The 26,281-nt window shown below is 39.1% G+C and overlaps 1 protein-coding gene across 12 annotated transcripts in view; it reads right to left on the bottom strand.

Moving 5' to 3' along the window:
* Positions 1–26,281, bottom strand: part of LOC134646545 (epidermal growth factor receptor substrate 15-like 1) — a 57,141-nt gene that overhangs the window by 7,042 nt on the left and 23,818 nt on the right. For 4 of the 12 annotated variants that reach the window (XM_063500323.1, XM_063500326.1, XM_063500325.1 and 1 more), the window contains 10 exons: positions 25,930–26,127; positions 24,726–24,905; positions 24,088–24,193; positions 20,681–20,731; positions 18,403–18,539; positions 17,959–18,022; positions 14,638–14,780; positions 11,534–11,627; positions 7,268–7,429; positions 1,654–1,670 (listed from right to left, as the gene is read on the bottom strand). In XM_063500323.1, the coding sequence (XP_063356393.1) occupies positions 1,654–1,670; positions 7,268–7,429; positions 11,534–11,627; positions 14,638–14,780; positions 17,959–18,022; positions 18,403–18,539; positions 20,681–20,731; positions 24,088–24,193; positions 24,726–24,905; positions 25,930–26,127 (1,152 nt within the window). Of the gene's footprint in view, positions 1–1,653; positions 7,430–11,533; positions 11,628–14,637; positions 14,781–17,958; positions 18,023–18,402; positions 18,540–20,680; positions 20,732–24,087; positions 24,194–24,725; positions 24,906–25,929; positions 26,128–26,281 lie in introns of all 12 variants that reach the window. The other 8 variants (XM_063500324.1, XM_063500327.1, XM_063500330.1 and 5 more) reach the window with 6 other exon arrangements.

The raw sequence follows: 26,281 nt of genomic DNA, 5'->3' as shown, positions 1-26,281 counted from the left end.
TGATAGGCTGCTAGTAAAAAACTGAAAATGAGTGAAAAAGCAGCAAATGTCCTTTGAAAGACATTCAAGAGAGTCTGAGTAACCCAACAACTTGCTCAAGACCACTTTAAAAAGTGTTGCTCCTTGAAAGCAAAAGATATGGAAATGAGGCACGGCTCAAGACTTTTGCACAATAATATAAGTCCTTGTTTTTGAAATAATTCCTTGTCCACATAACAAGATCAGAGAAGAATTTGTGGGCAAAAGAACACAAATTTGTCCATCCACATATTTAGACATCTGCCCAGTAGAGCCGGGCGATATGACCAAAAATATTTATCACGATATACATTTGAAAATTTGCGATAACGATATAACTGACGATATAATTGACACGAGAAAATTACTTTACAACTCCACAACTTTATTAGTGCAAAAAAAACCCAAAAAACATGTATTTTCACTTAAACAAGCAGCTGCGCTACCAAAAATAGTGCTTTGGTGTGTATCTGACGGACGAAAGCCAAACCAATTCCACACCATTAAAGTTGCAGCATTTTTACAAACCAATTCTGATTCATCCGTTTCATTCAACGATCCGCTTTCGCCCTTCTCATTCTCCGTCACCGCCATGCTTTTTCCACCATGTGCGTATGAAAACAAAGGCACTGCGCATGCGCGTTTTACCTATATTCTATCGTGATATTTCATTTTCTTATCGTTGCCTAACATTATACCGGTATTACCGTGAACGGTATGATATGGCCCAGCCCTACTGCCCAGTAGTAACAAAAGTGCAGTCAATCATCAAACATACCAAAAATTAAAGGTAATTTAGAACCAGTGTCAGATTGAAAACAGGATACTGATGGATACTGATTAGATATTGCACCTTCGGTTGGTTTAGTAGAACTGACATGTATTAGTGCTTGGATGGAGGAACATTTGAACCACTCCAGCCACTTAAGATTAAAACCAATTGCTGCTGAGGAGAGGTTTGTCAGTTACCATTTTCAGAAACTAAGATTTTACAGAGGTACATCTTAACATAAACTATTGAAAGCAAAATGTGCAAATTTGGTCTTTCTGGTTAAACTACTGTAAAGAAACAAAAGTGAAATAAATCAAGAAGGAGAAGAAGAAATAAGTGGAACTTTAGAGGAGTAAAAATCTCAACTTTGATTTGATGATTCCAGATGAGAGAATTTTCATTGTAGTCTTGTCTAGTCAAAATCAAAGTTGATTAGCCTTGAATGTTTGACCATCAGATGATCTGATGTCAAGAATAAACCCAGTTGAGATGGTGTAAAACATTTTGACATGCAGACTGAAGAATGAGTGTGTAAACAGGTGACCGATTTGAAATATCTATAATAAAAAACATACAAACATTCCCTCTAACATACAAAGAAATACAAACTAGCATATGTGTTCAAACTTCTACCAAGTAATACCATTTTAAAAATCTGCTTGCAGGTGCACCTACAAGAGCTTTTAAAAGTAGAAGACTCCCTGCCCTGTGTTATATGTATACAGCACTATGCATATAATAAATTAAAAACAGTTTCTGTATTTTTTGACACATCATTCATTTTAGTTTAGCAACTAAAGCTCTTGCTCTTTCGATAACACTTCCCAAATGATCATTTTATGTGAATGTAATATGCTTCTTACCTTGACTTTGTCAGGTCCTGTTAGAGAGTTGGATTATAGAACAGAGAAGTTAATAACCAAAAACACCTGACCTCAATGGAACTAAGCTGGTTACACCACACAACAGCAAACAGACAATGTAAATGGATACTGGCCAAGTTTCTGTGTAGTCCATTTTGAAAAACAACTTTTAGCGATTTGTTAGTAATTTATTTTTAGACCAAGTGATTCTACTAGCATTAGAATACGAGACAGTTTATAATAAATCATATAAAATCAGCAATTCTTAAACTGATAAAAGGTATTGAAGCTAAAGTAAAAAACTAAGACAGATGGACTGTGAAGAAACAGAATGCCAGTAAATCCCTTCAAGCAGGAATGTGTAACACAAAGATCTAAGCAAAGCTTAACAAGACCTCTACAAGAAAAAGATGTGACATGCAGAGAGTGAGAGAAAGTAGATGACAAATCTGTGTGTGAGTATTTTAAACACAATGGAAATGATTAGTTTTGGCAGATATAACAGTCATCTACTAAAAGCAAAGTGTGCTATGCCTTTAGTAGATGACTTTTTTTTAAAAACTATTTTTAATTTAAGAAGGAAGTACAGGTCTTTGTTTGTGTTGGTGCTGCAGTCGCCTGATATTGGAAAAGTGGAAATAAATGTTGTAAATCAAGTAGAACAGTCTAAAGCTAACATACCTTTATGTAAAGGTCGTCTTACCAGAGGGCTGAAATAAAAATGTTGTCTGTAGTAGATTTAGTAGTATAGTAGTTATACCAATATTAGATCCAAGAACCATTCAAATTTATAATGGTACATCTTGGTTCAAATAATGTCTGGATGGCCAAACACCAAATACTTTACAAATACTTATTCTGTAAACATTTTATATGAACTGTGATGTTTTTCAGGAGACATATGTCTTAAGTAAAGCGAAGTATTAATCTACAGTTTAACGAGTAAAGCTGTGAATGTAGGTTAGGTTGCATTGACAGATCATGAAACAGTGTTCTTAGCTGCAGTGTCAGGTTGAAGATAGACATGGAAGTAGATGCATGAGAAGAATGAGAAAACCTAAAACAGTAACGGAAGACAAAGACATACATTACAAGAATAAGAAGTTAATATAAAACACTTATCAACTACTGAAAACAAAGTAGTTTAACAAAGGCGGTAAACATAGCAGCAAACATCAAGAGCGTGCAGGGCAGACAGACTCAAGAGCTGATAGTTGAGTAGTGATACTGTGGTGTCTCGTGTTCAATAGATAATTCTAACAGAAAATTTGAACTGAGTTGTCAACCAATCTGACAGAAAAGTTATTCCCAGGCTTAAAATAGAATAAAAGGTTATCTGGGGATTTAAAAATGGATCCAGGCATGAGAGTGAATGTTTGTGTCTTGCCTCGCCGTGGATTGGTAACCCGTTCCAAGATCACAACAGGTTTGTGTTTGTTGTTGTAGTCTCAGTGACTCAATTAATTCAGAGTAACACTCATTCCAAAACAGATCTACCACAACTGATATAACCCATTTGCCTCTGTGAAGGTCTTGGTAAAACCTGAAAACACCTATGATATTCTTCCTGCCAAAACAAAAAAACCACACAAAGTGCTGACACCCTTTCCTGCACAACATGAAAATTAGACTCTCTGCAGTGCAGTTCTGCAAGCCTTACAGTGTCAATACCAAACTGTAACTTCTAAAGCCAGTTTATGTAGTGTCATTGCAGAGGGTGGGGTAAATTTAAAGGCTGTGATTATTTGGTACAGTTAAAGTGGGCTTTTGAGATACTTAGATACAGACATAAATAGCTGTTCTTTTAATTAGAATTTAGATCTTTTCCAACAAAAATGAGGGCTATTAAGGATTCCTTTGCTGGCTTCCAACAGTGGCAAACAAAGGTTTATAAGGAAAAACTCACAGTTTTGAAAAACCGCAAATATTTTTGGGATTTAGCAAGTCTCATGTCTAGACTCTTCTGGACTCAGACCACAATAAGCCTGGCTTTACAAGATACAATTAATAGAAGAAGTATAACATCAATGTAAAACAAAGGTATTCTCAAGCTGACATCGCTGTTATTCTTATACTTGACATGCTGATTTGGTGAGGTTAAAGTGGAGTTGGTTTCTATAATCCGCTAGTTTTCTTGAGTCCCTTGCATACTCCCACACCAATAGGAGGTTGCTGAAGAGGAGAACTTCAACAACCACTTGCGGCAGAACTTCCGGATTCCAGGGAAGCTGGGGACATTGAGTCCAAATGGACAATGTTTTACACCTCCATGGTGGTGAAAGGAGCCATCAAGCTGAAGGAGGAGTCCTATTGGGCTTGGATAGCATGTGGAACTCCGGTGACAGCTGCAACCCGGGCAGGAAAAACTTTGTTATGGGACAAGTTCAGTTGACCTGATTTCCTAAAGGCTCTGGATGTGAAAGGACTGTATTGGTTGACACGCCTCTGCAACACTGCTTGGTGATCCGAGGAAGTAACTCTGGATTAGCAGACTGGGGTGGTGGTTCCAATCTTTCGGAAGGCTAAGCGCAGGGTGTGTTCCAACTACAAAGGGATCACAATCCTCAACCTTCCTGGTAAGGTCTATGCCAGAGTAGTGGAAGGGAAAGTTCATTCGTTAGTCTCTTTATCATCTCAGGGATATTTGCGTTTGCGAGTTTGGCCCAAGTCTGCATGTGTTTTGTGAACCTGGGTTAAGGTCAGTTCTTCGTGGTGAAGAGAGAGCTGAACATGAAAGCGAAACTCTCAATTTAGCTCTCTATGTCCCTTTTCTAACCTGTGGTCATAAGTGATGATACATGCGGCAGAAATAATCTTTTCCGAAAGGTTGTTGGCCTAGGGTAAGAAGTTCAGTCATTCCAGTGGAGCTCAGAATTCAGTGTGCTCACAATGAATAAGTTACCCTAACTTAGCTTTCTTAAAGGTTAAGAAGTGCTCACCCGCCCCTACCCATGTTAACTACATTCTACAGTAGTACCATAGAAAGCATTTTGACTAGCTGCATCTCTGTGTGGTGTAGAGGCTGGGGAACTGGAAAACTGCGAGTGGAGTGGTGAGGAAAGTAGAGAAAATCATCACAGCTGTCAGCCCTATTTTATCACTGTTAGAATACATTATATGGCAAGAACCATTCAGCTAAGTAAAGAGAAACAAGAGTCCATCATTACTTCAAGAACTGAAGGTCAGTCAGTCGGGAAAATTGGTAAATTGCTGGTGACACTCTTGGGGGTTATTCAAAATTGAAGCCACATTGAACCAGCATGGCTACCACGGCATCCTGCAGCAACATGCCATCCCATCCAGTTTGCGTTTAGTTGGACCATCATTTATTTTTCAACAGGACAATGACCCCAAACACACCTCCAGGCTGTGTTAGGTCTATTTGACCAAGAAGGAGAGTGATGGAGTGCTGCACCAAATAGCCTGGCCTCCACAGACACCTGACCCAAACCCAATCAAGATGGTTTAGGATGAGATGGACTGCAGTGAAGGCCAAAGGGCCAACAAGTGCTCAGCCTCTCTGTGAACTCCTTCAAGACTGTTGGAAAACCATTTCAGGTGACTACCTCATGAAGCTCATCGAGAAAATGCCAAGAGTGTGAAAAGCAGTAATCAAAGCAAAGGGTGGCTATTTTGAAGAATCTAAAACATAAAACGTGTTTTGAGTTATTTTACACTTTTTTTGTTTACTACATAATTCCATATGTGTTCATTCATAGTTTTGATGGCTTCAGTGTGAATTTACAATGTAAATAGTCATGAATATAAAGACAAACCTTTAAATCAGAAGACTTGTCAAAACTTTTGACTGGTACTGTATATGTGTCTATCCCCATGTCCCAAGTGAGAGAGAGAAAGGGTGACATCACCAGACAGCTGTACAGACTGGTTGCACCAGCAGGTAATGCTTTGGTGGCATTTATGAGAGACCCGTAAATCTTAACACAATAAAAGTGGATGAAAGAGGACAAAACTAGCTTTGTTTTGATTAATATTTTATGCATTTACGTTTTGATATAACTTCTTTAAGGGTTTCGCAAAGCTATGTGACAAGTTATGCTTCAGAACTTTAGCAGAGGGTAGGATAATAAAAATAATGATAATCAGAATCAGAATAATACCACTATTGAATAATAATAATAAAGGTCTGGTTTGTATATAACACTTTCATCTTACCCTTGAGCACTCAAAGTGCTTGATACAACACGTCTCATTCACACATACATTCATACAAGGACGTTTGTCTGAGACTTGCTTTCTAGCATTTACACTCCGATGAACGCATCAGGAGCAACTTGGGGTTCAATATCTTTCCCAAGGACATTCTGGCATGTGGACTGGACCACCACCAACCTTCTGATTAGCAAATGACCTGCTGAGCCACACAACCAAATCAAAATGTAATGCTACCACCAGTCTGATTGTCAGAATCCAATAAATTCTAATGGGCTGCCCAAAGAGCAATCACCATTAGTCACAGGTCATATTATATAGTGTTATCACAGCTTTAACTTTCAGCAGCAAGAACACTTCTTTTATCTGTTGGGACAACTATTAATTACAATATTCGAAAAAATTCTTTCACCATGAGTGGCAGCAATTTATATGTGTGCATACTGTACTATATGAATGTGGTAACAGTGTAAAGACAGCATGCGCTTAAGATTTTCAGCCACAATTTGGGAGCTGTGAGGTGGTTAAAGAGTCTGTGCTTTAGTGGCATTTATGAGAGAACTGTAATTCCTATCATAAGCAGAATAACAATGGATGACAGAGGACAATGCTAAGGTCATTTTGATGCTTACATTAAGCCTGTAAGGCATATAGGTATAACTTTTACAGAGGTATAACTTGTGGATGTTCTTTTAAAGCTGTGAGATGTAAGTTATGTTAAAAAATGAAGAAGGAGAATAATAATAACTATAGTAATATAGTTAATAATAGATCTGACGAATTATAATAAGAGTGCCAGATGAAAGAGGATAATGCTGGCTTTGTTTATTTATGTATTTGCTTTAGATGTATATGTTATACATATAGAGAGAAGATTTCTGTATGAAAGAAGAATTCATTTCTTTATTTCATTTTGAATGTCCATAGTGTCAACATCATTTACAGCTCCTGATAAGCAGCTCTAAATTTTGTTACCAGCTTTTCTTTGAACACCTAACACACTGTCAGTCATCAAAGCTACAAAGTCCATCCATATGAAGAATGAAACATGGGGTGAAAGGCTATGGGGGTGTTGTTCATATGGTGAACGAACAACAGCTGTGCTGAATTACTTTAAAGCTGCTGTTTAAATGGTCCTGAGAAACAGAGGACACAGTGACAACCATACACACCCAAAGGATGATGGGTTTTTGTCTCATTGGGATTCTAAATTACTGTACACTCTGCTAAGTCTTGTGCTTCAACAGCACTTTTGGCACTCAGTAGTCTTCATCAGGATCCTTCCATTGCAGTAAAATGAAACCTTGTAATTGTGGTAGTGTGCCTCTGTGCACTGAGCTGTGACACCTGTTGTGCACACTGGCAGTTAAACAGTATCACTCATCTCAACTTACAGAATTGAAGTCTGTAAAACCCAAAGTAGAGCCTTTAGTGGGTTTACTTGATGCTGAGGATGAGACAAAAGGGTCTTTGCCGCTGAATGGGTCTCCCAGGCCCTTTTTACTCTGAAAAGGGTCAATGACCTCGCCACTGAATGGTTTGAAAGGATCACAGGGTTTGGAAGAGTCAGATGAACCAGTCATGTTCACTGGTGTGGTCTTACCTGAAGACATAAAAGAATAAAGGAGGTAAATATCACAAAGAGAAGAGTTTTCCTTTCCAGGTTATTTCACCATCAATATCAAGTTTTAGTTTTGATTTTAAACCACAACAAAAGCTTGCTGACTAAAAACTGATACAAGCAACAGGATCATAGCACTGATATAACTTTGTCATGCGATAAAAATTTGAAGAACTACAAGAAAGTATCATTTAGACAAGCATTTACCTAAGGACTATTAAAAAGATGTCAAAGTGAAAGATATAAATTAACTAGGTATACAGGTTCAGTGAAACCTGAGAGATGTCATGACTCATAAAAATGGCCAAGGTCAGATCACAAACAACTATGCTGATAACAAAAGATCTGATTTTATGTGCTTTTCATAAAACCATGCATATTAAGTCCTGGTTCACATAGTTCTTCTCATGACCTGCTTAACCTCCAGTGTCACCTCAAAGTTACCTGCCAGCTTTGAAAGCCACACAAGTTTCACATCCACACACAGCACACTATATAATTCAAATCAGGTCCCAGTGCAAACCGTTAACAGTACTACATTCTCAAGAGAAAGGAAACACATGAAAACAGCTGTCATAGGAAAAAACATGAGCAAAGGACCACACCCAGTAGACAAAAACCAAAAGTAATGACCTATAACCCACAAAACGATATTCAACGGTTTCCTAGTAAATCACTTGGTTTGCTTTCTACCCATGTTACCCAATGCTGGTTCCCCAATTTACCACCTAGATGAACAGACCAGTGCCCATGTTCACAGAGTATGCATATTCAAAGCTGTTAAACTATACATTTAACACTAGGGATGATTAGTTTCTTGTTAAGTTAGCTCTGTAAAATATCATAATAATGATGTCGGGAGAGTAATTAAAAACAGCTAATTCTCACACACATTTTTACTTGAAAAGGGAAAGCAATTTCTTTATTGAAATTATTCCATATTTAATTATGTTAACTTACTAGTTGTTTCACTTGTACAGAAATCATTCAGACTAAATATATCTGTTTTCTTAACTTTAAATTTGTTGCATACTAGGATCTCTTGCACTGACTATTCAGTATAACTTGTGACTTCCACAATAAAAAATGCTCTGTTGTCCACAAGGACTAAACAACACTTAACACAATCTTCATTTAAAATGGCAGTTAATCAGTCTCAATAATGCAGTAATGCTAAACCACATGAGCAACCACAAAAACAAAACAAACAAAACAATAATGCTAGTAGCAGCAAGGAGTGGAACTTGGGGTGGACAGAGGATCCTGGGAACATTAAGACTTCGTTAACTTGCTGTGGAGGTGCTAAACCACATGCGTCACACAACACACACATATACCTTTAGTCCCATTACCCAGATAACCCCTGACTGGGGTGAGCAGTTCATTTCACACTCAACACTGAGCAAAAGTGCACGCCTGGCGATCAGTTATTCCTCTTTCGATAAACTGTATACATGGACGCACACACACACACACACACACACACACACACACACACACACACACACACTTGAGAAACCACAATTATGAGCTCCACCCTGTTTTAAAATATTTTGCTACACTTTTCACATCTAATTTCAATGTTTACCAGAAGATTGTACATGCAACATGCAGCATTTAATGAACCAAAAACAATACAGTAAAAGACAAATTGACATATACATGTGTATTTCGTATTTCACACAAATCTGCCCTCGGTTATATAGTTTACACTTCATTAAGCAATGGAAATAACAGAGAATAAACAGGTGTGAAGACGGGTTAGGTTTAGGATACGGTAGAAAAAGTAAAGACCATTAATTAAATATTCAAAAGATATTGTTTAAGAAGTTTAAGAAGTTAACAATATTAATTAATATTGTTAACTTCTTAAATTGCAAAAAAGTTTTGATGCTTTGCTACTGCAAACAGCTTGCAGTCTAAAGAATGCCCTTCTCTGAACAACTCACCCACACATAAATAGTCGCATACAAACACATCAAGGAAAGAGAGAGGAAGTATGTCAGGGTGTGTCTGCAAACAACAGGCCAACCAAACCACACATCATGTCTCTTACGACATCACCTTCACATGTTCATGCACACAAACAACAAAGCACCAATTTGTAAGCAAGGATGATATCTACACAAAAACACAAGACAGTAGATTAAGGTGTCAAAGATAAGAAATGGATCAATAAACGCATTTTTTTTTCATGAATACTGGAGGTTTGTTTTTTTTTCAATCTTTTTAGCTTCATGTATTGTTTATTTACTATCTGCCATTCCTTATAATAAATAGCCCTAACTGATGTTTCTGTATTAAACTATGTTACCATTTCATATTATATAAACACAATTCATTAGATTTCATTTTATTTTTAATAGTTTAAGCTACTCTTTCTAAATGGCTTCATCAGTGTCACTGCCTGATCCATATTGGAAACTGAATTTGTTCTGTCTCTTCTTTCATTTGAAAGCAATATTTTTCTTTAAATTATACTTACCTGAAATCTGTTTAAATTTTCCTCTCAAAATGTTATATGGAAACGTAGGCTAAATTGTACTTGTTCTCTTTGGTCATCTTTGATTTTAAGGAGGATTCTTTTTATTCCAGGTAATTTCTTCACTGCCTTTTTATGTGTGAAAGAAAGTATGATTTGAAATCATGCCTGATGTTGATAACTAGAAAAACAGATGGATAAAATGTGTTTGGTGTGGCTTTAAAAATACAATGCTTGAAAAGTTATGGAGAGCTGTAATTACGGGCATGGCAGTGATGCGGAAATCACACTTAGTAAAACCCCAAATTTATGCTGGTTTGAGATATAGAAGCTAAAGTCCCACTTCCTTTTTGGTGTTCAGCCTCACTCACCACAGTAGATTCTCACAGACATTTTTGTTAGTCTTCACTAAAAGATTCAAATTCTGCTCAGTTTTTCTTTACAAAACGAAAACAGTTCAGGTCAAACACCTACAAATAATACTATTAACAGTAGGGATGGGTATCATTTAGGTTTTATCCGATACCGGTGCCAAACCGATACTTTTGAAACGGTGCCGGTGCTTAAACGGTGCTCAAACCGGTGCTTAAAGAATGGAGAACACAAAATTGGTCCAAAAACCTCTCATGTTTAGCTGTTTTTTGTAAAAAGATAACAATGTTAGCCTTTTCTGCAGCTATAGGGCATATATGGTATCACTCTTGGCTGGAAGCAGTGCTTAAACAATGGGAAAAAAAACACAAACTTTGTCCAAAAACCTCTCATGTTAAACTTTTTTCCACTTTTTCTTTGGTCATTTTAGCCTTTTTGGCCCGGGTGAAGGGAGTATCTGCCATCAAACAAGAAGACAGCCGCATGTAACTACGACGGTGTTTGCTAGTTCACCTTACATGCATTAATTTAATAACATGGTTAGCCTACTCAACATAAATTACACACGAACAACATTAAGCTACTCACGCAGAGAAGAACGCTGCTGCTGCCATCATCATCCGTCATCATTTCTGCTACACTGGCAGGGCTAGGGGCCAGGACTCTACTCTTCGAGTTTTTGGGGGATGTTGCTAACTCCAGGTCCGATAACAGGCACCACACCCGCAGTAGATGTGCTCGGTGTGAGGTCTTGCAGCAAGCTATCAAACACGGCGCATTTCTCGGCTTTAAAAAAACGCTATGCGTCGCCAGGTGTTTCATCGGATTCGAGGTGTTACCTCCTTTGACAGTATCACAGTATCAGCTTAAAGCACTTGTTGCAGGCTGCTGAGTTTGCATCTTTTGCTGCGAAGTACAGCCAGACTTTTGACCGCTTCGCCTTGGGCATTTTTAATCTGTAGCTCTGCTCTAAAAGAACGTACGTACCTGGACCCGCCTACTATCCTCGGAAACGTAAAATGATTGGCTAGAATTGGCTCAGGAAAAAAAAAAAAGCACCGAAACAAAGCACCGAAATGTGCGCTGCTTTTCGGTCTGGTTACTACCGTTTATGTCAGAACCGGTGCCATCATGGCACCGGACACCGGTACCCATCCCTAATTAACAGTATTCTTGTATAATTCTGGCACCTTTCTAGGCCACCTCAAAAGCCTACACAGTGTGACACTCACCACTGGGTGGCTTGGGCCTTGGGGGAACACTTTTCTTTGGAGGCAGAGCCGGCATGTCATTCTTCCTGCTGAATGGGTCATCCACAAACACTGGCTGCAAAAATTTTGAGAAAAGGAATGTGTCATTTTGAAACAGTATCATTATGCTGAAAAAGAAATACAATACAAATACAAAATACAAATATGATTAACAACAGCATCACATGAACACCATCCAGAATTGGAGATTATCTATCGGAATTTCAGGAGCGGGACCGCACCTCCAAACACCGTCCTTCCGGTTGTCATCTATATAGGTTCCCCCAGTTCTGCAAGCTGTTCATTCTCGTTTACGTGCCCCACCCTCCCTCCTTGTTCTCAATTCTTTAACTTCTTCACTCCTATTTAGTGCATGGGGATCTGCCAGACCCGGGAGCCGTCGCCAGTCCCCTTCGAGGCCTTCCCCAAACCGCAGCTCAATTCATGTCAAGCATACCTACTAAAACGCTGTCAAACCTAAAATGAGGAAGTAGGCCCAGCTAGTGAAATACATTACTGTGCAAAGGCTTGAACCAACACTGATGAGGCTTCAGCAATGGGTCAACTGAAGGGCCAGATGTATTTCTCAGGTCCCGTGACACGTATTTGTTAGTTTTCTTCCTATTTCCTAAGGACATGAGTTTCAGATACTGGTCAACTTCTGACCAGTATCTTTTTTTTGACCAGCCACTTGTTTTGTCCTCCACTTTTCCAGTTCCCTAAAGCCAAGCGATGGCAAGTTTTTGGGAATCGTCTTATCAGTGCAAAAATACTATTTTATACAAGTAAACTGTTTAATCGTTGGCATTTGTCATCCGTTAAGCTAAAGACATTGGAACAAATGGTGTGTTTTTGTGACAGGCTGCTAATAACATGCTGACAAAAACTTTTCCAAGTGTTATGTCTTGAGTTAGGTGCCATTCTTAAACTTGAATGATTCGTAGGTCAGTGTTATGCAGCTTAACACATAACACTGACGTACAGAGGAAACACTCCTCTGAAATTCATCAGGTACAAGGACTCGACTGAAAATAAGGGGAAATGCAGCCAAAACTGAAAAAAAAAGGTGCAAGGCTTCAGAAAGCCTGGAAAACTATTGTTAAAACCACCTAAAGAGATAAAACAAAGTCTGGAAGAAAATATAAAGGAATGAGAGATAGCTAATTTTAATTCAATTTCAAATCAGTTTTATTCATATAAGGTGCTTTATATTGTAAAGTAAAGACCCTACAATAATATAAATAAAACAGAGAAAACCACAATAATCATATGACCTTCTATGAGCAAGCTCTTTGGCGACAGTGGGAAGGAAAAACTCCCTTTTAACAGGAAGAAACCAGCAGAACTAGGCTCAGGGGTATGATCATCTGCTGTGACTCGATGGGGTTAGGGGAGGAAGACAGGACAAAGACATGCTGTGGAAGAGAGCCAGCAATAAATAAACAATAATAATTAAGTCCAGAGAGGTGTATGTTGCAGCATAACTAAGGAAGGATTCAGGATCAATTATATGCTTTATCGAAAACAAAAGTTTTAAGCTTTAAGAGGTTGTCTGTTTCCTGAATCCAAACTGGAAGCTGGTTCCACAGAAGAGGAGCTTGAACGCTAAAAGCTCTGCCTCCCATTCTACTTTTAAACACTTTAGGAACCACAAGGAAGTCCGTAATCTGACAGCAAAGTCCTCTAATGGGGTGATATGGTACTAAAAAGTCATCAAGATAAGATGGAGGCGGATTATTTAACTAGCTTCTTAAGTTTCTCAAGTGTGTCAAGTGTGCACGTGTAAGACAAGATGTTTCTAATTTTAGAGGTATTGCGCAAATGGAAGAAAGCAGAAACCCTACACATTTGTTTAACATGTGCAAATATGACTGCAAGATTCCTCACAGTGTTTCTGGAGGCCGAGTTAAGTCCATTCACAGTAAGAATCTGGTTAGATTCCATATTTCTTAGATTTTCAGGGCCGAGTACAATAACCTCAGTTTTATGTAAATTAAGAAGCAGAAAATTAGAGGTCATCCAGGTCTAAATGTAATGGAAACTGTGGAATAATTAACCTTAGTGTGTAAACAAACATGAACAAACTGAAGTCTATATTGGAGTCTCAATATCAATGGTACTGAAAGTAGCTGTACATAATGATACGTCTGTGAGTTAAAAAATGCTTGGCTCAACAGAGCTCTGACCTTCTGTCAGCCTGGCTGCAGTGCTGAAGGAAAACTTTGTTGTTTTCTTCAATCAGTGATGAATAGTAAGTTCTAGCTTTACAGAGGGCTTTTTTACAAAGCAGCAAACTATTTTTCCAGGTTAAACGATGATCTTCTAAATTTGTGAGGCACCATTTCTTCTCCAGCTAATGAGACTTCTGATTTGAGGCCTTCTTTTCATATGCAGTAAAGAAGTAAAATTATTAACACGATAATCAACCTCTGTAGGACTAGCATTCAGGTATCAGATGAGTAACTAAACATCTGACACACAGAGCAGGAGAGTGCAAGAGGGACAAGTGAGGAGTGCATGCAGCAAGTGAGTTGATCACGAGCTAAGCTTGCGAATCCAAAATACACAGTGAGTGAACACTGTGAATATAATCAGCGGGTGAATCAATAGACAGTGTGCTTTGGATGAAGCAAACACCACTGTGCATTATAATAGGAACAGAAGAGAGCCAACACCCACAAGTAAGGCACAGTACTGTTTAATTTATCAGCTAAGTTTACAAAAACCATCACTAAAAAAATTAAAAAAAACTGGCAGCTGCCGGTGCTACGCCTCAGCCTCCTAGAAGACACACTTATGGTATCAATTTAAAAATCCTAAGCTACTTCCTTCTTGAGTAATCACATTCACAAGATTTTCAGAAAACTTGACCACTGCCAAAACTGAAACTTGTCTGAGATTTGTAGTAGCCGCACCTAAGGTATCAATTTAATTTTCACTTTTACCATTACAATACGGCATTATTGTAATGGTTTAATTGATTGATTTAATTTTGTCAATATGTTTTCTCTCCAGAGCCCATGTAATGAGTGGGTTTTGGATAAATTTGGTAGAAAGTTCAAGATGTTTATTTTCACCTCCCATACCTTCTGGTAGTCTGGAAGCCAGGTGGCCCTTCCTTCAAAAGGGTCTCTGGACTTCGACATGTGGCTGAAGTCTGCAAATCCAACAGAAGTGTTACTGCTGTTGAATGAACTGCTGCCAAACGGGTCCAGTGTGCCAAAGAGGTCTGAAAATGACACAGTTACACTGAATTTATATCAACAATCTCAATGTACCTGAAAGTATTAGGTAGGGCTGGGATCACATATTTCCAGATTTTCTATATCTGCCAGGATACTGTTCACACTGTTATAAAATTTTATTGATGCTCCACATTCCCAGTTTACATTAACTACCTTAGCCTTTTTTTCAAAGCCATGATCAGGTTAAATTGCTTTGTTAAGATGAATAGATTTAGAATGAAGAAATCATGCTGTGTTGCAGTCTAGATTTTCAGGTTTAATTAAAAGGGTTTAACAGAAATATGGTTCCCAGTCACCTGCCTCCTAGATCAATCTGTTTTGTGTCAATATGTTGTTGATAGTACATATTAACAGGAATTTTCACAAATATGAATATAAAAGGTTTATCTGAAAATGTAAACGCTAAAGAAACTCAAGTCTGCATAGCACCAAAACAGCTTTCAACTTTCTGATGAAATAGAAAGATAAAATAGAAACATAGAAGAAGTAATAGAGAAGGAATAGAAGGGCATACAAAACCAGGCAGTCATATCATAGGTAGACTGTAAGTGGAATTAGTCACTAGTCTTTACTCATAATGTGAAAAAGCAGTCTTTACTGAGACTTCAGAATTCAATCCAATCCAAGAAAAATGACAAACAAAAATTAAAAATGTCACACACACACATATGGATAATAACTCATGACCATTGATCAATGGTCATGAGTAACATTCACAGTTGGGGAATGGCTGCAATCACAGGATTGGGAAAGGTGGGGAAAAGTGTACCCTAAGCCCCCCTCCTTGATTCAGAGATGGGACATTAACAGTTGATGTGTACCGTAAACCAATGCATACAGATTAGTATTTAAGGTTTGACTCTCATTATCCACTGGAGCACAAACTGGGTGTCATAAGGACACTACAACACACAGAACCCCACCCCCACAGATACAGAAGCCAGGGAAGCAGAAGAACATCATATCAAGAAGGCTCTGAGTAAATGTGGTTATCCCAGCTGGACTTTTGTCAAAGCTGGGAAGGAAGAACACCTACCAAAGAAAGCTACAGGTGATCTAGGAGAGAAGAAGGACAACTGCTGCCTCAGCAAAAACCCTTAGTGATCCCTTATGTGTCAGAAGTATCGGAACACTTGAGACACATTTTATCTAAACACAGCATCTCTGTGGCTTTTAAAACACAAAACACGCTGTGCACCAAAAACTGGTCCACCCCAAGGATCTGGTCTGCCGGCTCAAACAGTACTATAGTGTAGAGCTGGGCGATATATCGAGTTTTTTTAAAAATATCGATATATTTTCATACGAGATATAAGATGTGACAATATCGTTTATATCGATATAGTATATGTTACGTTATAATTATACTTGTGGAGCCGCAAGTTTGCCTCTCTTTCGTCCATTTTTGTCTCTACGCTGTGTTACTGGGCCTCGCCTCTCCTTCACTGAACACAACTCCCCCTCCCCCATAGCTTCACCTGCAGGCAACGACAAGATGAACACGGCAAATCTCCGTTAATGAGTTACCGCGGATCGCCCCGTGCGTGGGGCTGGACGGCGTCAACGTGTTAGCGAGCTAACCGCGCTAACGACATGCAGCCCACAGGGGCTGCATGACCTAAAATCCTTTCATTTTCTCAAAAATCGACAGTGCACCTTATGTATGAATTCTGGTTGTGCTTACTGACCGCGAACCGTTTTTATGTGGTACACGGCGCTCAGCAATCTGTCAAAAAATGTTTTAGTACGACTTTGGTAAGCTACGGAGCTGCACCGCTTGATGGATTGTCGGAGCATTACGGCTACCGTAGTGGAGCCTCGCGGAGTGATACGTACTGTGCTTCAACGTAACATTACCGTATTGTGTGTGTATAAGAACCATAAATGGCACCTGTTAAGAGACATGGTTACAAAGAGGATTTCAAACTCAAGGCTGTCAGTAACGCAGCAGAACTTGGGAATAGAGCAGCTGTGAAATCTGTCTCTTTGTTATTATGCTCAGCGTCTTTTAGTTTACATTTTGACTGCACAATTGTGAGCTTTTTGTTATGCACAAAAACAACATTGTGTTTCTTTTATTTATGGAGCATTATTATTTAATAAATGCTGATAATTTATTTTTGAGTAATTTCTTTATGTACATCTACGCTGTATGTTAATAAAAGTCCCTGTGTGACATCTGGGACACAGCTTTGACTAAACTCTCTTGTTCTTACCTTATGGCTTAATAAAAAATATCGAGATATATATCGTATATCGCCATACAGCTAAAAAATATCGAGATATGAATTTTGGGTCATATCGCCCAGCTCTACTATAGTGTACGCTGTGAGTGCCAGGAGGATTACCATGATTTATACATCGGGGAAACCAAACAACCTCTGGCTAAGCGAATGGCACAACACAGAAGAGCTACCTCGTTAGGCCAGGACTCAGCAATCTATTCACACCTACAGGCCAGTGGACACACTTTCAATGATGAGGATGTACACATCCTGGACAGGGAGGAACGCTGGTTTGAGTGGGGAGTCAAGGAGGCCATTTGCGTGAAAAGGGAAAGACCATCTCTGAATCGAGGAGGGGGCCTAAGGGTACATCTGTCACCATCTTACAATGCTGTGATTGCAGCCATTCCCCAACTCTGTGAATGGTACTCATGTCCATTGATCAGTGGGATTAAATCTGAGTTATTAAGTGGACTTAGAGCATTGGGTAAGCAACATGACACATCTTCTGTACAACCTGGGTTTTAATAGGCAAATTAACATGGTGCTCTTCAGCTAAGTAAATAATGGTCAGAGTGTGGTGACAGGCTCAAGTTGCTTCAATCACTGTGACAGTCAACTTGACCCATAGAACAAGCATGTTTGTATAGACTACATTCATATCTCAGCAGAGAACACACAGTTTACTGAAACAGGTCCAATGGATTCATAAAGGTTTGTTAAAACACGTTTGTGTCAAAAACAAACACTAAACTGAAAAAAATTGACTCCAAGCTAAACTCAAAATAGAGCTTAGGTCTGCTCTACAATGGTGTATCTGGCCAAAACTATCCTTTTTGGATATTATACAGCACAAAGAATAACAAGTTATTTTATTCTGTGATTACAAAAACTACAAGATGTCCAAAACTATTGAGGACGAAGTATTAAATCATACCTGATCCTTTAGGTTTTTGATGGCTTGAAGAAAATGGGTCACTGCTTGTGAAGGTAGTAGGTTGCTGCATAAAACAGAAAAGAGAAATACATACAAAAGAATACAATGTTAATTGAAAATGTATTCTAACTACAGTGTTTATTGAGGGGGTTTTCCATGTACTTATTAATGCATTAATTATTATTGGGGTTTTTTGTTTGTTTATAATGCTGGAGTAAACTCTACAGTGGGTGCCACTGAACCAGAAATCTCTGAGGTTCTTATGGAAACCTTCAATCTAAATGAAAATATAAATTAATACAAATTCTGTTGTTTGTATTGACGACTGTAAAAACTGAGACTTAACACAAAAACAGCAACAGAGGGAGCAAACTAAACATTCTGATCCCTTCTTGGGATAACCAGATATACATTACAAATCCACTTTTGAATCTCAACAAGTACCTTGGAGGGTAAAGTGGCACTTTTATTGAAAGGGTCTGGTGTGGAGAAGGGATCCATCTTTGTGGTTTTCTTGAAGAAGTCTTCTGATGAAGCCTTGAATGGATCTGTCTCTTTGAAGGGGTCTCCTCCAAATGGATCTACAGCAGAAATGAACTTGAGCTACTTAAACTCTGTTTCTTAAAACTTTCATTGACCAGAGACATATGCATGTGGTACAACATATACAGTTTTGTCCTGCTGAAACATGCACAATCTGCAGTGTTCAGACAGAAGAGTTGAGGGGCCAGCTACACGATGGCTGTCGGATGGGTACACCAGGGACATTTCCATATGTGGTGAATTAACTATGGCAGCTTCCATTCGCACCATCCAGCTCCAGATACAGTGCAGAGCCGGGCACAGTGATGTGTGTAGCCACTTAACGCAGAGCCAAAATCTGGGAACATGGGAAGGTGGTTTTTGACTGTCATGGCCGCTTGTAGCTTCTCTGCTGCACAGTGTAGCTGAGAAAAAAAGCAAGTCACATCGTATTGGCCAGCTACTGCAGTGCATGCATGCGGATTCCCTACAACCCAACCAGAATTCTGCCTCCCTCAGATTTCTTTCTCTTTCTTTCTTCCTTTCTTTCGTTCTTTCTTTATTTCAATCAATCCACCATTCCCGGCCACCACCATGGGCAAGACCAATGAGCTGCCAAAGGATGATAGGGACAAGACTGAAGACTTGGTAAACAAGACCATCAGCAAGAAGTTTGAAGAGAAGGGGAAAGCTGTTGATGTGGTTATTTGGAAACGAACGAAACATAAGATTATCATCAGTTGCCCTCAGTCTGGAGCTTTGTGCAATATGTTGCCTCATGGCGTGAGGATGATCATTCGACAGGTATTGGATCAGCCCAAAACTGCATGGGAGGAGCTTCTTAATGATCTGAAGGCAACTGGGACCTCAGTCTCCAAAAAACACCTCTGGTAAGACACTACAATGTAATGGATTGAAGTCTTGCTGACTATGACCCATAGAACACCAACCCCATGGAGTTGGAAACATGCCTTGGGGTTGTTTCTGTCCTAAGGGTACAGGACTTGACCACATTAAGGGGCCAGTGGACAAGGTCCTGTATCCCCTTTCCTCAGACGGAACACTGCAGGTGGGTCTTCCAACATCATGCAACTAGCCAGTCTCCAGACCTCTATCCTCTATCTGTGGAGGGAGCTAAAACTTTGAGTTTCCAAGCTGCAGTCAAGAAACTTCAAGGATTTAGAGAGTAGTAAGTCATGTTTTGCTTTGGGATCAAATACTTACTTCATTCAATGACTCATACAAAAAAATTTATAACTTTGGTGTAACGTTTTTTTCCTGGAGTATTGCCTGATATTGTAAGTGTCTATTTAAACAAAACCAATAGTAGCAAGTTCTTTAATATTTATATTTATATGTATATTTATATTAATACCTCTGTTTCTATACTCATTTTATATGAGTGCTTGATGTTTGCTGCTATAACAACTCAATTTCCCTCTGGGATTAATAAAGCCTCTCTGATTCTGAACAAAGATTAGAGAGTGTTCATTCTTTTGCAAGTGTGAAAGTTACAAATTGACCAGGGGCTCAAATATGTTTTTAACCCACTGTATGGCTAAGTCTAGCCAAGTATAAACAAAAGCATCAGCAAATGGGCATCATAAAAACATCAAACCAAAGCATGGACCAAAAGGTCAAAACAAACACAGTAAGTATTCCAAGAAGTACTTAGAAAGAGCTCTGAGTAAGTCAATATAATCAATGAGCTGGGAGGTTGTTTTGGGATTTTTTGGTTTTTTTTAGTGAGGTAGTCTCTCTATGTTTAAAAACCTATAAGAAATGCAAACGGCTTACAAAAAAGTGCTTCTATGAGGGTTGTGGTTGGAATGTACTTTGTGTTTCTGCTGGTCCATGTGGTGGGAATGTACTCAAGCTGAGTGGAAAAGTGTCTACTCAAAAGTACAGCCCATTTAATATTTCAGTAAAAAATACACACTTGGGGTTGTAAAAACACTGATTTTAAAAATATGCTACATGATACATTTGTAAGGTACATTCCATGCGAATTATTGTAATTAATTTAAGGAAAAAAACATGCATGCATTCGAGTAAACGCTAAACCTGTTCAATGTAGTGTGTACAACAGTTTTAGTGCAACATTTTAAGTGATGAAATATTGCAGTTTACTTTCTGCCCCAAGATTAAATTACCTCTCAAAAAAGAAAAATGATTGACCTTTCTTCCCTGAAGTAAATACCTGTGGGTACTGGTGGCTGCTTTGCAAAAGGATCATTCTGAAAAGGGTCACCTACAGGAGAGGAATCAAGCAAAGAGGGAAAGGCAGGAAGAAGACAAAAGACAGTCATAAATTAACTCAAGCTGGAAAATATAAGCTACTAGGAGGAAAGACAACTTAATACACATAAAGCAGTAAACGCAGATTGAGGAGTAGAGAAGAGGAGAGAGGAGCGTATAGAAGGGATGAGACCACTTACCAGGGCTGGAGCTATCAATTATTTTAGTAATGGAGTATTTAATGGATAATTCCATCAATTAATTGATAATAAATGTTTTTTACCATCTTAATGACCATAAATATTCAAAGGATTAAAAAAAACAGTTCTTTTAAAATGAACTGCTTGCTGGATTCCATTTTAGAAACTTCTGTGTTTTTAATCATTTGACTGCATACAAGATCCAGCAAAAGAATTAAAAACCCTCTCATTGTATTTGTATGCCATATTAAAATCAGGTTTTTTGAAGAAAACATTTCATTAAATGCAAAAATAAACAAATATAGCATTGCCAAATAAAATAAGGCATACATACAACTTAAGCTAAGGTAAAAAAAAGTAGTCTTTACTCTGTACTGTTGGAAAGCTTTCTTACATTAAGAGGAGCCAAAAAACATTCTGACTATTATATCTTCTGGTTGACGCAGATTTGACGTGTGTTCATGTTTATAGACATCCACCTTATTAAATTCTGCACTGGGGAAATTCACTTGTTACAGCAGCACAGGGAACAGGAAGAAAAGGTGAATTAGAGTTATATTAAAAAAATTTAAAAACCCAAAATACGATACTATGGGCAGGTGATGGGCAGGTTACTATACCATCCCTGGTTACTATACAGCAGGATTTTTCATTTTTATATCTACATAAAATGCAGTGGGATAAACAAAATACATGTATTTTTAAACACTATTTATCCTGTGTGGGTACTGTATAGTCCATCTGCTGTTTGGATGAAGGACCTATAACGGCCCTCAGATCTACACCATGGGTATAACAGTCTACTACTTTAGGAGCTGCTCCACAGTCTCATGCAGGGGGTGAGTGGTGCTGTACATAAAGGACATTAGTTTGGCTAACATCCTTCTTTTGGCATCATTATGATGTCATAGGGTGTCATATTGACAAATAGGTGTGTTGGAAAGTTATCCATGCCTTTTAATATGATATGTTATGCTGGGCTCACACTGTGCGATTTTTGGCCCATTTTGAGCCGATTTTTCAGTCGTTTTGGTGATCGGCCCGATTCTGGCCTTCATCGTGGGTCGTGCATCGTGTAGTATACGTGGGGTAACGAGAAGCGATTAACACCTCACGACCAGCTCCCGATCATCAATCGCTTGGTCGGGAGGATTTCAAACCTGTTTGAAATCCTCACGACCGTCGTGAGGGTGTCGCCGCAGCCGCTCACACTGCGCACGCGCAAACACATATATGTCGGTGAAAAAGACGGAGTAGCACAGCAGTGCAGCGTGTGATCTGGACACAAGCGATGGAGGCACAACTTGTAGAACTTTGGAAAGCTCATCCGAGCCTTTTCCATGTGGCCTCACAAAATTATCACGACCACAACAACCGTGAAAATAGTTGGATCTACACTGCTGCTCAATCACAGCTGCCTGATCAATGTTTTTCATTAGCAATTTAGCAAAGTTGATGGTGGTGGTGTGAGTCTGTGTGAGTGAAAGACAGAGAGGGAGAGTGAGCGACAGATTTTCTGTTATAACCTTCATTTTATGGACGCACAGTGTGAGCACTCAGGTCGCATCAGAGCATTGGGCCGTATAGTGTGAGACCCTGCATCGTGACCTACGAACTTCTAACCCCTGCGAGTCAATCGTACAGTTTGAGCAGGAGCTGAATCGCGCGACTGAAAAAAATCGCACAGTGTATGCCCAGCTTTACTCAACATGGTTTCTTGAAAAATTTTTCTAGGTTAACATTGAACTTAGGCACTAACAATGAAGGTCAAGGTCAAACGCTTGGGCAACCTAGATACTCATGTCCCCCAAGGCCTAGTATATCAATGTGAAATTGGAAGAATATCCATAAAAAAATGGTTTTATTTGTTTTTTCAATACAATGCCCTACGATGTCATAATAATGCCACGAAAGGCTGACATCATCATATTGTAACAAAAACAGGCTGACATCAGAATGTTGTAATGAAAAACATAAAACATCTACGTTTTAGTACAGCCCTTGCCCTTTGGGGGGAGTTGCGCACACCGAGTGCTCTTGTTTTAACTTCTGTTACTTGATTATGTCATGACTGCGGATGAAAGGAGCAACTATAAAGTTTGCTTTTATTCATGTTCGGTCAAAGAGGTGCTTTGATTAAGGACTCAGCTTTTTCCCAGTAATGTGTTTTATGGCAATTACAGTAACAAGCACTGCTGGAAACTGGAAACTAGAACAAAGTCTTCTTTCATTCAACCTGAGCTCACGGTCTCTATGGCAACTCTGACAGGATTGCCACTGATTATCGATCATTATCACTTCCACAGTCAACTGTCAGTTGTATTATTGGGATGTCAGCAACTCGGGGTCAGCGGATGATGAGGCACATAGTACACAGAGGTCGCCAACTTTCTGCAGTCAGTTGCATCAGACCTCCAAACTTCAAGTACTCGTCAAATCAGATCAAGAACTGTGCATAGAGAGCTTCATGGAATCTATTTCCAAAGCTGAGCAGCAGCATACATGCCTTGCATCACCAGATGCTGTGGTGTAAAGCACACTCCCACGGGACTCCACAGATGTTCAAACAACATCATTTATCAAATCAGTTTTCAGAGAGACAGATGCTGCCTATACTGTATCATTCTGAGATATTTGTGGGTTACCGTTGACAGCACTAACTGTTGCCTGCTGTTTAGCCTGCAAGTTGTTGCTCACCACAGTCACCAGCCTGCCACTCCTCACCTAAACCCATGCCCACACTTTGCTCTTCATGAGGGCTGGATGAACTTTTGTAGTGTAGGCCAACATCACCAGAGTCAAAAGTTATCCAGTTTTACATGGTGTATACACCATTGTTGTACTTAAGTTTAAAAAATATTGTAATGGGTCACTCCAATACATAAATGCCTATATTAAAAGAGACTATGTGTTGTAGTCTCATGTCTGTATTATTGTAGGGTCCACCTTGCAATATAAAATGCCTTGAGGAGACTGTTGTTGTGATTTGGCGTGATGAGCTCCACAAACTCATCAATCATCTTTAGACACTCATTCACCCATACTCTCAACATGCAGTGCGGTAAAGAGAGGAGAGGATAGCAGAGGAGAGGAATGAGCCATTTGTATTAAAAGATTAAGAGGAACACTTAGAGATCGTGATGCAGTGAAAGTTAAGGGGGATGACAACCTTTGAATGGGTCTGTTTTGAAGGGGTCTTCAGACTGGAAGGGGTCAGTGGGAAGCCCTTGAGGTTGACTGTTAAACACAGATGGCTTCACTTTGAATGGGTCCTCCTGTGGAAATGAGAAAGCCAAAGAAAGAGACAGAGAACAGAAGCTTTTATCATCTCTTCTGCTGTGGACAAACAGAATATTTATATTTCTATACACTATGATATGTATAGGTTTTATTTCGTTTGTTGTATTTGTACGAGTAATGTGAGCACATATCACAACATATACATCCATGGGATCAGATTCACTACAGCTTTATGCGTTCTGTCACACAAGCTGTATCTTTGCTCGTCAAAAACAATGTAACACTTCTGGTTGCATATGCATTTAATAGAAGGTCATGTAAAATTTAAGGGGGCATATGAATGAAGTTTGCTTAAATACTTGTGATGGCACACAAGATGAATTAAAAAGAATTAAAAAGAAATCCATTTGTGAATATAGAACTTCACAAATGGAAAAGGTAACAACGATCGGGCAGAACAAACGAGCACCAGGTCTACCCAGGACTATAAAACCAAATCCTATGACCTTAATAAATGTTACACAGCACACTGGAAAATAAAAGCACACCTCTATCAAAGATCCTGACCTGTACTGCTCTCACCATGGCTGGAAATCCTCCATTCTCTCGGTCACTGAAGCCTTCACTCATGTCAGCCAAGTTGGTCATGCTGCCTCCATGGTTTCCATTCAAGGTGCTGTTGTACTGCTCAATGCTTTTAGACACTTCCTGTTGACTATCTTGAATCTGTGACAGCTTGCTGCGAGCCTGCAAGGTATACATACAAGCAAACCGTTCAAAACAACAACATTTCCAGAACATTTCCAATGACACTGGGCTGGTGTGACACTGGTATAACATGTTCCTTTGTGTGAAATTCTCATTTAAATCATACAATAAAAGTGCAATAAGTTGAGGTAATTTAAAATGAATAGAAATTACTGAAAGTTTGCTTCCAGGAAACAATGATCAGTTTCTTCAAGCTAGTTTCAAAAAGATTTTTTTGTCTTAAATATGTTTTCCTCATTACAAGACAGTTTGGCCAAGATGAAAGGCATTGTCTATTATACACACACACACACACACACACACACACACACACACGTCTGGTTTGCTATCCTCGTGGGGACATCCCATTGACATAATGCTTTCCCTAGCCCCTTACCCTAACCATTAAAAATGAATGCCTAACCCTAACCCTTACCCTAAACCTAACCATAACCTAATTGTAACCCTGACAGTAAAACCGCATTTTGAGTGTGAAAATTGCTTTCAACCCCGAGGGGACCTGGATTTTGGTCCCCACTGTGCAGAAAGTCCCCACCAGGATAGTAAAAGTCAGATTTTGGTCCCCACCAGGATAGTACGAACCCGTACACACACACACACACACACACACACACACACACACACACACACACACACACACACACACACAACCACAGAAATATGCACAATAATGCTCAAGTAATGTTTTTGGCATAGCTATGAAAAACACTGCTTAGAGCAAAAAAAATGTTTCCACTGAAATTGTACAAATATAATACAAGAACTGAATTCAACTTGTGGATGTTATAAAACAATAATGGAAACTGCACTATGTGTGTGTGTGTGTGTGTGTGTGTGTGTGCAGTGGCTGGCAGGAAACAGAAGACATACCACACCACAGCAGCTGAGACAAACATACACAATTGGTTCCTCTGACTTAATTGACAAGATAAAGAAATGGATTATACATTCTGGTGGTGCCCCCTGTTGACATTCTTTAGACATACACATTAACAGGACCTACCTGATTGATCTCATCCTGGGTTGCTTTCAGAGACTTGATGATGGTCTCTAGTTGAATCTTGCCTGCGGCCAGGCTTTGCTCCAACTGATTCTCCTCTTGTTGCAGCCGGCCCAGGTCAGCCTTGGCCCGGCTCAACTCTTCTTCCTGGTTTAGCAAGTCTGATTCCTGGGAGTGGATTTGAGTCTGGAGGCTTGAGATCTGAAGGCAGAAAACGATGGCATAAAGGATTGGGTCAGAGGTTAAAACCTGCCAAGAGACCATTCTGTGCTTGTTGCTAATTATTCTACATCAATCTGTCAAAAGATTTTCTTTTCTTCTATTTTGCATCATGCTAGTTATCTCAAGGTAATTT

The sequence above is a fragment of the Pelmatolapia mariae genome, linkage group LG17, assembly GCF_036321145.2.
Source record: "Pelmatolapia mariae isolate MD_Pm_ZW linkage group LG17, Pm_UMD_F_2, whole genome shotgun sequence".
In the NCBI taxonomy this organism is placed as follows: domain Eukaryota; kingdom Metazoa; phylum Chordata; class Actinopteri; order Cichliformes; family Cichlidae; genus Pelmatolapia; species Pelmatolapia mariae.
The sequence above is the reverse complement of the archived record's forward strand: the minus strand, read 5'-3'. Positions and strand labels throughout refer to the sequence as shown.